This window comes from Artibeus jamaicensis, unplaced genomic scaffold (genome assembly GCF_021234435.1).
Source record: "Artibeus jamaicensis isolate MK-2021 breed Jamaican fruit bat unplaced genomic scaffold, CSHL_Jam_final contig_594, whole genome shotgun sequence".
NCBI classification, from domain to species: Eukaryota; Metazoa; Chordata; class Mammalia; order Chiroptera; family Phyllostomidae; genus Artibeus; species Artibeus jamaicensis.
Window position 1 is genome coordinate 1,656,626 of NW_026521898.1, and position 15,797 is coordinate 1,672,422.

At 38.0% G+C, this 15,797-nt stretch overlaps 1 protein-coding gene across 3 annotated transcripts in view; it reads right to left on the reverse strand.

Moving 5' to 3' along the window:
- Positions 1–15,797, reverse strand: part of MYLK4 (myosin light chain kinase family member 4) — a 113,994-nt gene that overhangs the window by 15,700 nt on the left and 82,497 nt on the right. For all 3 annotated transcript variants that reach the window (XM_053670564.1, XM_053670563.1, XM_053670565.1), the window contains 5 exons: positions 11,051–11,129; positions 7,267–7,372; positions 3,812–3,905; positions 3,630–3,739; positions 2,525–2,666 (listed from right to left, as the gene is read on the reverse strand). In XM_053670564.1, the coding sequence (XP_053526539.1) occupies positions 2,525–2,666; positions 3,630–3,739; positions 3,812–3,905; positions 7,267–7,372; positions 11,051–11,129 (531 nt within the window). The remainder of the gene's footprint in view (positions 1–2,524; positions 2,667–3,629; positions 3,740–3,811; positions 3,906–7,266; positions 7,373–11,050; positions 11,130–15,797) is intronic.

Genomic DNA, 15,797 nt, shown 5'->3' on the forward strand with positions numbered 1-15,797 from the left:
TTTTCTCTTTTAATTATGTGGTAGATGAGGTTTTGGGTACTATGCCAAACTTGCATTACCCTGACTGTTCCCTTCCCTGGTTCTGCAGTTTACCATGATGTGTGGGCTCAGGCAGAGGCCTTCTTGAGGGAATGAAAAAAAAAAAAGGAGGCTGCTTCAGTACTTTCTAAATGCACTGGTGGGAGGTGTCTCAGGCTTGAAATCTGCCCCTTTAAAATTATTGAGTACAAATTTCCCATTCTTGGAAGGATATTTTACCCGAGGATTTATGAGTTCTAAGAGGAATGACCTGATTCATTCAAACAGCCACATTGAATATGCAATATAATGTGAACACTCCTGACCTCCAAATTTTCCTTTGTGCTTAGTCTATGGCAAAGTCATATGTCAAATGAAGGTTTTCATTTTTCATTCTCTGCAATCCCAAAGTTTTTCTGAGTTTGGTCTCCAGGCCTGAAACCCTTGACTAAATGTTCCCTTAGAGTTTGACTCCTGTAAGATTTTGCTCTGCCCATCTGACAGCTTTGAGATGAACAGGGAGAAACATAGATAGGAGCGCTGTAACTGAGTGTTTACAGAATGTCTTACAAACATACCTACACTTGTTAGGACTGAAAAACTCAGGTCAGAAATATATAAGAGATTTAATTTAAAGCTAAGATTATTCATAAAAGAAAAATTTTCAAAAAATTGCCTAGAATTCTCAAGCTCTAATCTATCCCTTCCCTTCTTTGACTGCTGTGGGGCATCGGCTGACCCATTGGATCCCCAAAATCTCTTGTCCCATCTTTTAGGTGGGATCCTGGCTGCCCTCCATCCCCATCTGGATGGAGAGAAGTTCAAATGAGATCAGAAACTCTGAAAACACTTTATGAAATAATATAGTCCATTTGGTTAGGTATAATGTCTTTGGAAGCTCTTTTCTAAAATATCTCTAAAACAGATGTCTATGAGTTAAAAACTTTTATAGAGAAGTGGATGTTATATAAGAACATTTGGTTTTATGCTTAAATAGCTGATCAACCATGTATAAAGGGGTCCAGTTGTCAAAGACTACTATGACATAAAAAATGATAGAATGTAAAGAAACAGCTTTGAGGGCACATCCAAAGTTAATTTTTTTCTAATTATGGATAAGATTTATAAACTACAAAAAAAAAAGGAGACCATTTTTAAGTCACCTATAATCTCCTCTACATATGACAAACACTCTTAATATTTTTGGCCTTCTTCCTTCCAAGGAGCTTTCTGAAAGGCATGACTGCTCATTAATGACCCATCCAGCTGTCTCCTTTATTATTATCTTTACATACAACCCATAACTAAAATTACTCATTTTCAATCAACATTATGAAGCCACATATGGAGTTGTTTGACTTATGATGGGTCTGGTCCTAGTTCCAGTTGCCAATCAAATCCCTTTAGGAATATCTGTAGAATATCCACAGTCAATGAAATGCTCCATGAAAACACACATTATGAAACTCAGTTCATAGCCAAGGGCTTTGCTATCAATTTTTAACCTCTCACTTTTTCATTTTATATACCACTTACTTCTGCCCTGTGAATGCAAAAGGCAGTACACATAAATCAAGACAGTGAGGGAAGCCACGTTACAAGAAGATGGGCCCATGGGACACTTTTTAAAGAGGTTAAATGTATTTAGCTCTACAACCCCTAATGACTTACCATAGACAGTATGTTATATGGAATACTTTATCCCACTGCCATGCTGTGCAAACAGGGAAATGAGCAAGTGACTGAGCCACACAGGAGATGCACTTCATGATGCTCAGCCCCAATATCAGAGCTGGTCAGAGTTATTGGCTCTGGGTCTTTCATTGGTTTAACTAAGTACAGTTCCAAGGACTTCATAATGGGAGAAAAATCAAAGGGAAAGGGTCATTAAATAAGGGAAGAAATGAAGGCATCTTGCATCCCAGCTGCTCACAAAAACTTTTCACTGTGTTGTCCAGCCCCATCACCACCCCTTTGTGTTCCTTGGCATTTTATCACTACTTTTCTAGCTGTTCTATATCCCATTCTGCCATTGGTTTCTCCTTAGTACTCTAGCATGCCCACTGAAAAACAAGTCCCTAAAGTCCAGAGCTTCCTACTGGGGACTCTAGGAGAGCTGACAAGTGTGGCAACTGCTAGAATATTTTGAGTTAGTAAAATTCTCCCCAATACTTAACATACTATGACAGGAACACAACAAAAGTACCACACTGGTGATGGTGGTGGTGGTTTTGATTCAAAACTTTTAGGAAGGAAATGATCTCCTATGCAGGTTACTTTAACACAGGCAAGTTAGGAGAATCTGAATAGCAGTCTCTAAAAAAGGAGGCATACAAATATTAAGAGGTGACAGAATTTGGGAACAGAAAAATTAGTTTAAGAATCTGAATTTTTATTAATAAATATGTACCTAGTGACAGAATCAGTGTTCCAGTCTAATATCTGGTATCTGACAGGGCCCTCTGATCCACAGGAAGGGAAAGGTTGGGACCAAAGCATACTGTACCTTTAGGTCCAAATGGAGAATGTACATCTGATGCATGTGTCGTATTCCCTCACATATCTGCTTGATAAACAGGATGGCATCAAGCTCGGTCAGATTGTAGTTGTCATCGATGATCCGGTCAAACAGCTCACCTCCATCCACACTGCAGAGGGAAGAAGAGTGGAGTCCTGAGTCATAATTCTTTCATGAACATGTTATATATGAACATGTTTTTCTTGCAGTTAAGCTTTTTTAACTCTTCCAAATAGAGACATTCACACAGTTATTTCTCTGCCTTCTTTGCTATCTCAGTTAGATGACTCTTGGGTTGAAGGACCTTGTCTTATTCACCATCAATTTCACAAAATCTCCAACTCCCTTTCATCCAGTGGCTACAGCTCTGAGGTGAGTCCACACCTCCCATTTTCTGACATACATGGAAGATAAAGAGGACTTGAAGAAGACAGAGAGAAAAATTCCAAATACCAACTGACTATTAGGCAGTTTACCTTCAGACTAATTTCAGTGATAAAGTGCTTCTATGTGGCTGATGCTAAATATTTTGTATTCAAAAATTCCTTATTGAACAGTAAAAAAAAACCAAAATGAGGGAGAAAAATGAACTGAATCATATTACTGATACAGTGTTACTTAGAAATACCCACCTTCTAACTAAACACGTATTTAGTTTTTATAAAGCTGATTTCAAATGGAAGTTTCTTAGCCCCGATTATTAAGAGTTTGACATGAAACTTGTATCAGTGATTAGGTTGAGAGTGAAATGCAGTTTGAAAATCACTTTCTTCCTGGTTAACCAAAGTAATATTTAAGCTGGATTTTTTTACAGTATAGCTTACATATAAAGTTAGATATATGTTGTCATCCAACTTCTTATTAATAAAATTATATATAAAGAGATTTATTTCTAAATAATTTTCTTTCTGAAACTCATAAAATTATCTCATACACACAAGTCAAAAACCGTGGTGTACCAAGAATGGATCTAGTAATTTCTGAAGTGAGACAGAACTACACCCTGTGGTCACCAATGCTGTGAGACTCTCTGAATGTGTGTGTGTGCACAGCTATAAAGAAAAGTGGAAGAGGGGGAGAAGGGAACACATACTACTCCATGACGAGGACAATGTCATTCTTAGACTCGAAGGCATCATAGAGCTGAATGAGGTTCACATGATCCAGCTGGTTCATGACAATGATCTCATTCTTCACTTCATCCTGAGAAGAGGGAGAAATGCTTAGTGGGGTGAAGACAACAGCAAGAAGAAAGCCACATCACATGGCCTTTACCTTATCCTTCCTGCTTCTGGTCTTGATAATCTTAGCGGCCAGCTTCAGACCTGTTGCTTTCTCTTCACACTTGTGAACCTGGCCAAAGCGCCCCCTGCCAAAGAAGAGGATGAAGTTGTATCATGGGGCTCTGTCTCCACCAGCTCTGGCTTCAGTCACTGCCAAGTACACCAGTCAGTTTCCCCAGGCATTTCTCTTTTTGAGCATGCAACTGCTGTAGCCAATAAACTTCTGCAACAGTGTCAAGGTGTGATCTGTGGGTCCCCAGCATCAGAATCTTCTAAGGGTGGGAATACATGTTGCCCGGCTCTACCCCACACCTACTGAGATAGGAGTCTGAGGTGAGGCCCCATAATCTGTATTTCACAACATTCTTTGGGTAATTAATATGCACCCTAAAACTTGAGAACTCTGTTATGGAAAAATGAGAATCATTCTGAATACATATGAATGTAATACTTTGGAAACATGTGAACAATACAGGTTGTAAACAGGCACATCAAATTATTTTTTAATACTGCACAATAAATAAAAAATAATATTACATAGAGACACATATAATAATAACTACATATTACATAATTATCTATAAACTTTTTGAAACTTTATTCTGGATATAAAAGTATATATAGACATTGTAAAATAATTTTTTACAAATTAATCATACACAGAAATGCACCCTCATCAACAATTTTTAAATCTGACTTGCTTGCTTTGATTCTTGATTTAGAAAAATAGGTCAAACACTGGTGCCTGCCTGTGCAATGGTGGCTATCACAGCAGGAGCAACCGGGAAGTTTCCCTAACAACATTGTCAACTTAAGGCCACTGAATTCTTAGAGGACTGCAGAGGTGAGGGTTGACAACAACCAGCAAAGGGAGGGTGATGACTACAACCACATTCCATTCAACTCAGCTACACACTGCAGGCAGAAGCAGGTGTGTCCATAAACATAGCCAAGTGATACCTTCAACTCCAGCCACCATTCAGACGTTCTTTACTGGAACACATGAACACAGTCAGTCCCAGGAACCTCGCATATGCCTGCTGATTAAGAAAATGCTTTTTTCTCTAGATTAGCAAAAGCCCCCAGAACTGCCTGGCCCATCAGAGGTTTGATATCATGTTTAACTTCAGCACTACCTCAACTGTCTCGCATGACTTATTCTGCAAGTGCTTTGAATGATTAAGCTGCCTCCTCCCAGTATTCCTTCTGGTCCACCATACCAATAAATTTCTCCTCCCTGAATATGTTGTGTTGAGATTATAAATACTCCCACAGGTTGGGAGATGAACCCCAGGAAAATTCAGGGGCCTGCCACCACAGGCAAGCTTTTTGGAATCCAGCGATCCTTTCCCAAAAGTGAAAAATAATTTGGTGCATCTGGAAATTCTTAATAGTGAAAAGGAGATATGGTAGTTTATGCTCTCTTGCACAATACACATTTGATTGTGTTCTCCTAACTCATTTACTGCTGTGGACCACTCTGCCTGGTTTTAGGAATTGTAAATCTACCTCTTGTGGCTAAGGGCAAAATACAACCTTTAGTATGTGATCACAGGAGACAAAGATTGTTTCTGATAGGAAATGCTATGCTGCCTCAGTTTCCTCTCTCTGCCCCCAAAGCTTGGTCGGAAGTCAATGATGGGTAAGACCTCTCACAGTGGGGGGCAACCTAAGCCAGACTCAATCACTTGGGAGGCCATCATGGAAGGACTCGGGGGGGCTGCAACAAAGAGGGAGCAATGGGCTCTCGCCCCCTCGTCCCCCCAACTTTGACAAAACCGAAGTCCCCATGTCCTCTGAAAGAAACGCTTTTTTGCTCTAATCCCCTTAAGCCTGAATACCTGATGGGGAGGGGTGCAGCTCCTTTCCTGGCTAGAGTGTGTCCTGGGGAAAACTCTGGCAGCACAAAGACTTTCTGATAAACCTGTGAAATCTGCTCTGCTAAGAGTGCTTTCATTCATATGTTAAGGGTTCGAGCAGGAAACCCTAAAACTCTGTTCCTGACAGACTCTGACTGATACTAAGCCCTCAGATTTCTTCGAAATGTTATCTACTGTTTGATCATTGCTGCCCTGTACGTCTGTGTATTACAACCCAATAAAAGTCCCTAGAGGAGGGGGCTCAACACCTTTTTCCCCTGAGAAACTGGCCACTGCTCACAGCTTTTTTCCTCTGGGAAAATAGCCACCTTTCCTAACCAAGCAGATCACATCATGTCTCAGTCATGTTTACTTTCATCCATGGCACACGGGGGAGACTTGAAAGGAAAGTCGCCCCCACAATTTAATATGGCACCAGTTTTGAGCACAGCCCAGATGAGAGATGACAAGCAGCTGGTCCAGACTGCACGGTGACCCAGAAGATCCAATGCTGCCCAAATGGGTGGAACGTAACTTCTTAAGCAACCATTGACAACCTTCTCCAGAAGCACAGCACCAATCCATGGACTGTTTCAAAGCCTCTTCTGCCAAATAACTGCTCTCCTTTAGAGAAGCAGTTGCTAGCTTGCTACTGAAGTCCCTGAAGACACAAATAAGCTGCTTCAGGCAACAATACTTCAGACTCCACAACACCTACTCATGTTTCAGAATTCCCGCTGCTCCCTCAGCTCATCCTCACAGTCTCAGGGGGAGTTCTCCACGATCAGCCAGCTAAGGAGGAAAAAGTTCGGGTAGTTCTATGTGGCAAGGGACAAAAGAAATATAGAATAGGAAGAGGAAGAAGAAATTTTACAAGTATCAATCATACATCTGATGGCCAATTGCAGAAATATGCATTAGAGTAGCTATAGATATTTTCCAATGTGCTGTTAAGTAAATTTTGTATATATTTGTATAAATTTTCTGCTTTTTCATAATTTATGATTTAAATTACAAGATATCGTGGGGAGATTGTGACTGAAGTTGAAGAGGAAGAAATATCCCTGGTAAGGGTCTCGATCCCTGTTGACTTTACTCTTGTTTCTTCAGGGAAAGACTGTGCATTTAGATGTCCTTCAAATAACTCCTGTGAATAAAATAATTGACTGAATGGATAATAGTAATGAACACAATAACAATGTAAATGGAAAACCAATAATGATGAAAATAATTTAGCAAATACTTCAAGAAATAAAGTGTTCACTCATTTCTACAGCTTATCTCTCAATTTCCAAGCTTTGAACAACCTCTCAACCTTCTGGTGGCTCATCCTGGGTTTCTCTCACTTTCAGGAATTGCAACAGGGAGGCAAAAGAACAATTAAATGTGGAATTTAGTCAGTCATCAAATCAACCTTTCTGGCATCAGCGATGATTTTCAGAAATGGTTAAAATCTCTTAAAATGTTTGTTGATGATAGTTCTGATTCTCAAGTTGAGACTAGCAAATATTTGTGAAACTCTCAGGATCCATCTCTTTAAAAGTTCTCTTCTATTGTTTAAAGTATGCTAAAACCAAGCATGACTCACCCTCCTAAAATTTCTGTTCTGCTCACGGTATAAAAACTGTTGATGGCTGTCTGTTTGGCTGTTACAATCCGGTGATGAAAGGGTGCAGGAGGAGCCAGGCAGTCATCTAGAAGGTGAGAGGGAAAGAAGGGCCATCTGTTAAGCAGTCAGAACTCTTTATTGCACAAGCATGGGGCCTCAGAGTGAAATTTTGTGCATTTAATAATAAAATACAACAGGCCATCTGTTTTATTCCTAATGATCTAGGGAGTATAAATTTTCACCTCATGTTATGATATGTGATTCACAAAGGTGATACCTGACATCTTTGAGAAAGAATGTCAGGACCAGTTAATCTATGGTTCATACTATCTCAGGACAACTTTTAGAAATACTAAAATAGCTTAAAATCTTCAACCTCAATACAGTGCAAATAGGTTATACTTCCAGGCCTGAGGCTATTTAAATTCAAACATGAAATATTATTTGTTCCATTTTTTAAGAACCACAAATGTAGTCCATTATTTTAAAGCAAAAAGAGAAAAACAAAATGTTCCTTCATGTTAGTGAAATGTTTGATATTATTACATATTATTTTACAAAATATTTTAGCCTTTATGTAAGATACACTCAAGACATAACCATGAATTTGTTTTCTGGCTGGAAATAAAAGGCCCAGTAAAAATTACTAAAGTATATGTTCCATGGCTTTCAAATTTCTCCCACTTTCTACCTTCTATCCTAAGTGTTTAAACTATGGTTCACCTCAGGAATAGTTCTAAAATACAAAATTGTATTCTTCCGGTATTCTTTTCACTTTTCCATGTATACTATTGTTAAAGTTTGCTTGCTATGAACCTATTTATTTCCCCATTTATTCGTTATTTAGCATCTATTGCATATACTTTCTTTTTTTTTTTTTTTTTAAATATTTTATTTATTTATTTTTCGAGAGAGGGGAAGGGAAGGAGAAAGAGTAGGAGAGAAATATCAATGTATGGTTGCCTCTCATGTGTCCCCTGCTGGGAACTGGCCTGCAACCCAGGCATGTGCCCTGACTGGGAATCGAACCGCGATACTCTGGTTCACAGGCCCGCGCCCAATCCACTGAGCTACGCCAGCCAGGGCTGCATATACTTTCTTACATACATAAAAAAGAAACAAAAAGAGGTGAATAGATAATAACTTTGTTTTCAAAAGTTTATATTTATTCAGCATATAATTTTCAAATACTTGTGTTAGGCACTCTGCCAAGTGTTAATATTTTGAATTGAGATAATATAAATCTCTGGGAGTCTGATTTGATATAGAAATTCACCTCCCACACCATAAAGAAGTCACAAAAGAATTATGTTGGTGGCATTCATCTCTTCAGATAAAAAAATGATAGAGTTATATTCACAAATGGCATCAATGTGGCATAATGTCTCCTTCAGGCTGTTAGGCTCAGTAAAATTTAGTTGGAAATGCTCACTGAAGAGGTTAAGAAGCTTGAAAAGGCTGAAACAAATCCATTTCCTAGCCAATGGGGTCACCAAATCTCGCTGTCTCAAGGTCTGAATTCCAGTGGACTCCAGGGGTTGGCCTTGTGAGCTCCCCTGGACTTGTCTGGTTTCCTGCGTCCTTCTCAATGTGTGTCCTTCAGCTGTCCCTGCTATATCTGTTCTGCACATTTTGCTGTCCTCTTTGATGAATTGTTCTTCCATCATGCTCTGCTTACTACTGATAGCATGCTCTGTTTGTTCAGCATTCTGGAAAATGGGTCTTATTGCTACATTTCCCAGGACTCGTGATGTAGAAATGGCTTTTACATTGCTGATAGACCTGGAAAATAAAACTCAGCTGCCCCTCTCAAAGTTTTGGTCAAATGGCTAAGTAAAGCTGCCTCAAAATGGTGTTTTGATGAAGGGTCTTAAGCTTTATGACAGACAGTTGGCAGTGTCAGCTTTGGGGAATAAAATATAATAATATGCTTCCCTATCAGATCTAAGCAGCAAAATGAGGATCACAGAGAATCTCACTAATGACTTCATTTGGAGCCTAAATTATTCCATTGGCCCTTTACAAAAGTAGTCATTTCATTAATAACTAACTGACTTGACCTTCATTTTTTCACTTTGTTTATAAAATAGAGAAATGACTAAATTAAAGCACAATAAAAGAAGCAGTAATCTCTTTGAATATTAGCAGTGAGAATCAGCCTTTATGGGTGAAAGAAAAACTTGATCTCATTTCAGTTTTGCAAGAGCTCCAGACCTTATGAAGCACATCTTTGAGGCAACAGGCTTTCTTAGTAAATATAGTGTTTAATTCTTGGAAAATGAGACTTCTCCATGATTAGGTTTCAAATACTGTATTAAAAATAAAATAAAAATTGTATCTTAAATCCTTAAAAAAAAAGACCATAGCTGTTTGGATATTTTATGTTCCAAATAAATTCTGTGGCTCATCATTGTGTAGAATAATTAATTTTAATTGGCTACATAATTACCTGCATTTACATGTGAAACTTTGCAGTCGAATAGGACTCATTCAATAATCTACTTCTTACTCAATCCTCACAATATTTGGTGGAAATAGCCAATTTATCGTGCAGAAAGGGGTAGGTAAACTTTTTAAGAATTATGTTTTAACTTATAGATAAAACTGATCATCATTCAATTCTTGATCTTAGAAAGGATGTACTCTATATTTTAAAAACAAAAAAAATTTACTTGATCCATTAAAATGCTAATTTATGTGAGTACTGATAATGACTATCATTGTCTTTCAGTTGATAGGAAGCTTAGAAAACAATGAAATGCATAAACATATCACAGGAATGAAGAAGAATAATAGCATGAAAACATGGCTGAAAAAAATCTACACACATGAAAACTGGTTTCTAAACCATTGCTTTAAAAACTTACTTCAGTTATCTCTTTGATATGGCCTTAAATTGCAATGACAAGACTTATAAAAAACATCAATTATATACATATAATGTTTTTACCCCTACCTTTTATAGAACTGACCACCATTAGTTTTATCATCATTTTGCTTTTTATTTGAACTCTTGTCCATCACTGCTTCATATGCAATTGATAACCCCCCTTTTTTCTTAGGTTCACTTTCACTGGTATCTTCCTTAGAATGAAGTTCATTTTCCTTTTCTTTGAACACTGGACATTCATTTTTATCCATAGTAGCTTGTCTATCATCTCCAGCACTATTATTTTCTTGTCTGTGTACTCTCTGTGTGCATAAAATTTCTCTTCTATCTGCATCTTCCATTGGCTCTATAGACTTTCTTAGAGCAAACTCTTCTACCTCATTATGTGATCTTTTTGTATGAAATGTGGCAAAACTTCTCTGAACTAGAGAAGCATTGGCCTTCTCAGAATTTTTCTTGTTGAGTTTATTAACCTTTTCTTTGTCAGGGGAAGGTTGGTTCTTCTGGGAAGATCTTTCTAAAAGCCACCATAGGATACAAATATATTAATGGAGGATGCATTACAATATATGATCAGGATAATTTTATCTTCCCATAATGACATCTCTATTCAGGTTTGTCTTTTCAACAGATAAAAGCTTTTGAAAAGCAAAGTAGAGGTGAACATGACCTACTGAACAACAATTAAATTTTCAAAGATTTTCTAGTTTGTAACTAGTAGGACCCAAAGCCAATCAAAAAAAGGTATTCAAACAGCACTTCTCCAGATATGGGACTTTATAAGTGTGTAACTTCCTCTGAATAAAAACAACAACAGGACTTTTATACAGAGCTTTTTCTCTTCATAAATATCTAGCATTTTAAAGCTGTTACCTGTAAGGGTTGATGTCCTCTTTCCTTTGACAGATGCCATTTCCTTCAGGTTGGGATATAACCACACCTTCTCCTTAGCCTGTGGATACACAATTGAGTAATTGAGGTTATATATTACACAGGGTTTCTCAGCCTCAGTAGAACTGACACTTGAGGCTGGATAATTCTTTACTGTAGGGGATGCCATGAGCATTATAAGATATTTAGCAGCATCTCTGGAATCTACCAACCAGATGCCAATAGTATCCTCCCTCCCAGTTGTAATGTTCAGAATGTCTTTTGACACTGCAGTGGCAGAGGCCATGTACCCACTGCTGCCACAATATCCAGCCCCCCACCTATCCCCCAGCCCCTACCCCCACAGTGGCTGGGCCCTACCCTGCACGGCCAGGCTGGTGTGCTAAGAGGAGGAAGGAGGTGTCCCCCAAAGAGGACAGCAGCAGGACTCAAGGAGTTAGCAGTCCCCAGAAGGACTTAACTCACTGGGAGAGCTAAACTATCCTGAAGGGACTTTGAGAGTGCCTAGCACCTAGGATAGCAAAGAGCAAGAAGGCGGTATGTGAGTTACCCCTAATTAGTGCACCTCAAGAATAACATAGCTGGTAGATTGAAGGCCCCAAGCTGGGGCAGAGTGGGCTTGGCAGTGAAAGGAGGAACTGGGTTGGAGACTAGGCCAATGTGAAGATTCCACCCCAACCTGGCCCCCATTCTCACAAAACCATAGGAAGGAAGAAAAGCAAAGCCCAACCCCCCTCAGTCTGCTGCAGCCAGGAAGACCAGCTGAATTGGCTGGGCCAGTTTAAAGTCATCATGAGTCTTTTTGTTTGTTTATTTCTAAAGTGACACAATAAGACCTGGAGCTATAAAAGGATGGATCACAAGGCAATTCCAACAACTGAGAAACTGAGGCAAAATTTCACTCTGCTATTTAAGAGAACTTGCATTCTATTGTTTATATGTATTTTTTTCATTATTTTTTCTTCTTTTATTTTTTAGCATTTTTATACCTCTTCTTTCTGTTTAGTTTTCCTTGTTTTATTTGTATGTTTAATTGCATTGTGTGACTGGTTTTTCTTGTTCTCTCTTTCCAACTGTATTTTAATTTTCCTTTTTTCACTTCACTTGTGTTCCAATAGTGTACTACTCTAGGTCATGTAGTTCCTATTCTTGTTATTCAGATCATATAGATTCTGTCATATGACTGTTGTTCCAGTATTAGTGTAAGTAATTTTTGTTTCATACAATTGTACACACAGCACTCCACCTGGATCTTAGCCCATTTCACTGTCTTCCAGAACTTTATTACTGTTGTGGTTAACTCTGTTTTCTCACATACTATGCCCATTTTCTATCATTCAATCTCACTATATCTCATAATATGACCTTCCACAAGCTCTCTGCTTTCTGGATTCAACTCACAATCCTTCCTATCTCTAACAAGAGTCTTATCTCTTTTCCACCCTTTCCAAAAAGTGGCTAGGGTGAAATATCACTGTTAACACTATACTTATACAAAGGATCTACTATCTCTTCTCTATAGGTTGGCACTTTAAATCTCATATAATACACTCCTACTGTCTTAATTCATTTTACCTTCCCCCTCCAATTGATCACATAAAAGAATAGATGGGATCTGTGAACACTAATACACCTGCTAGAAGGGAGAACCCACCAAAAAAGAAACCACCAACAGATAATAAAAAAAGTGGCAGAGAAGTGAGTGAAAGCTACACTAAATTTGCAATTACAACTAAACGATGGAGAAATTATCCAGAACAAACAACTGAACAACAGAGAGAAGCCTCATAACCTCAGACAGACAGAAGAACCAGCTTTGATACAACCTGTCCACACCTGCACAACATACAAAAAATGGTGGATGGAGTGACCCTCAGTTAACCAGCTAGAGGGAAGGACCCAACAAAGAAAGACCCAACAAAAATAAAAACCCAAAGACAAACACAGAGCCATCAAAATGGCATCTCAAAAGCAGCAAATTTAGGAGATCAAGGAGACTGAACCACTGAATGTCACAGGTTTCCTGCCATAGAAGTTCACACCACAAGCCCAGGGAGTCAGAACAGATCAAATTAAGAAACAGAAGCAAACAAGGAGAGTCTCACAATGGGAAGACAAAGAAACAATCCCCAAATGAAATAAAAAAAGGAAGCCTCAGAAACAATACCAAATGAAAGAGAGGCAACTCCACTATCAGATACTGAATTCAAAGCAATGGTTATCAGGAAGCTCAATGAGCTCACAGAGAATTATCAGAAACTACAGGGAAACTACTATGAACTCATCGCAAACCATATCAACATGAAAAAGGAAACATAAACTATCAACAAGGGCCAAGAGGAAATGAAGAATACAATTTCTGAATTGAGGAACACAGTAGAAGAAATCAAAAGCAGACTAGATGAAGCAGAGGATTGAATCAGTCAGCTGGATGACAAGGTAGAAAAAAACTCTCAGAAAGAGCAAGAAAGGAAAAAAGACTCAGAAAGAATGAAGAGGTATTAAGGGAAATGCAGGACAACATGATACATAATATATCCATATAATAGGGATACCAGAAGGAGAAGAAGAAGAGCAAGGGATAGAAAACATGTGTGAAAAACTAGTAATGGAAAACTTCCTTAATTTGATGAGAGGAAAACTCAAACAAATCCAGGAAACACAGAAAGTCCCAATCAAGAGGAATGCAAAAAGGCCTAATACAAGACACATCATAATTAAAATGGCAAAATTCCAAGACAAAGACAGAATCTTAAAGGCAGCAAGGTAGAAACAGGAAGTAGCATACAAGGGAGCCCCAATAAGGCTAGCATCTGACTTCTGAAAAGAAACATTAAAACTAGAAGAGAATGGCAAGAAATATTCTAAGTAATGAAAAACAAAGGCATGCAACCAAGACTACTCTAGCCAGCAAGGCCCTCAATTAAAATGTTAGGCAAAATAAGGAGTTTCCCAGACAAAAGAAGCCTCAAAGAATACACCTCCTCCAAACAAGCACTGCAAGAGATGCAAAAGAACCTGCTTTACGAAAAGGAAGAAAAAGAGTGAGAGAGAGAGAGGAACACAGGTACAATGGAAATAAAATGGCAATGAATAAGGACCTATCAATAGTAACCTTTAATGTAAATGGATTAAATGCTCCAATCAAAAGGCATAGAATAGCTGAAAGGATAAGAAATCATGACCCACATATATGCTGCCTACAAGAGACTCACCTCAGAACAAAGAACTACACAGACTGAAAGTGAAGGGCTGGAAACAAATATTCCAAGCAAATTGACAGGGGAAAAAAGAAGGGATATCAATACTCACAATAGGAAAAAAACAAAACAACCCCAAAACTTTAAATCAAGGGCCATAAAAAGAAATCCAGAAGGACACTTTATAATAATCAAGGGAAAATACATCAAGAAAACATAAACATTAGAAATATATATGCACCCAAATTAGGAGCATCCAAATATGTAAAGAAAAACTTGAAGGACTCCAAGAAAGATATAGACAGCAGCACAATTATAGTAGAAGATTTTAACACCTCACTGTCAACAATAGATAGATCTTCCAACAAAATATCAGCAAAGATATTGCAGCATTGAACAATATCCTAATCAAACAGACTTAACTGATATATATAGAACCTTGTATCCTAAAAAAGCAAAATACACATTCTTTTCAAATGCACATGGAACATTTTCAAAGATAGACCACATGATAGGACAAAACAAGCCACAACAAATTCAAGAAAGCTGAAATTATATCAAGCATTTTCTCTGACCACAAGGGCCTGAAACTAGAAACCAACCTCAAAAAAAAATTCAAAAACACTAAAATTCATCCAGATTGAATAGGATGCTATTAAACAATGAACAGGTTAATAATGAGATGAAGGAAGAAATAAAAAAATTTGGTTCGATTCCCAGTCAGGGCACATGTCCAGGCTGCAGGCCAGTGCCCAGCAGGGGACAAACAAGAGGCAACCATACAATAATATTTCTCTCCCTCTTTTCTTCCCTTCCTCTCTAAAGATAAATAAATTTAATTTTTTTAATTAAAAAAAATCTGGAAACAAATGAAAATAAACTCTTAACAATCCTAAACTTACAAGAAACAGCGAAGGCAGTCCTGAGAGGGAAGTTTGTAGAAATACATGCCCACCTAAAAATGATAGAAACATTTCAAATAAATAATCTAACCCTAAATCTACAAGAACTGGAGGAAGAACAATAAAGACAGCCCAGAGCAAGTAGGAAGAAAGAAATAACCAAGATCAGAGCAGAATTAAACAACATAGAGACTAAAAGAACAATTATAAGGATCCATAAATCCAGGAGCTGTTTTGATGAAAAGATAAACAAAATCAACAAGGCTTTAAGAAGACTTATCAAAAAAGAGAGGACCCAAATAAACACAATCAGAAATGAAAGAGGAGGGATTATAGTCGATACCACAGAAATTACTACAAAAAAATTGTATGCCAAGAAATTTGAAAACTTAGGTGAAATGGACAGATTTCCAGAAAAATATAATCTTCCAAAACTCGATGAAGAAGAAGCAGAAAGCCTGAACAGAACAGTAACAGCTGACAAAATTGAAGGAGTAAACAAAAACTCCCAGGACAAAAAAAACCCTGGACCAGACAGTTTCACAGAATTTAACAAAACATTTAAGGAATACATAACCCATACACTTCTCAGACTATTCCAAAAAATCCCAAATCATGGAAGACTCT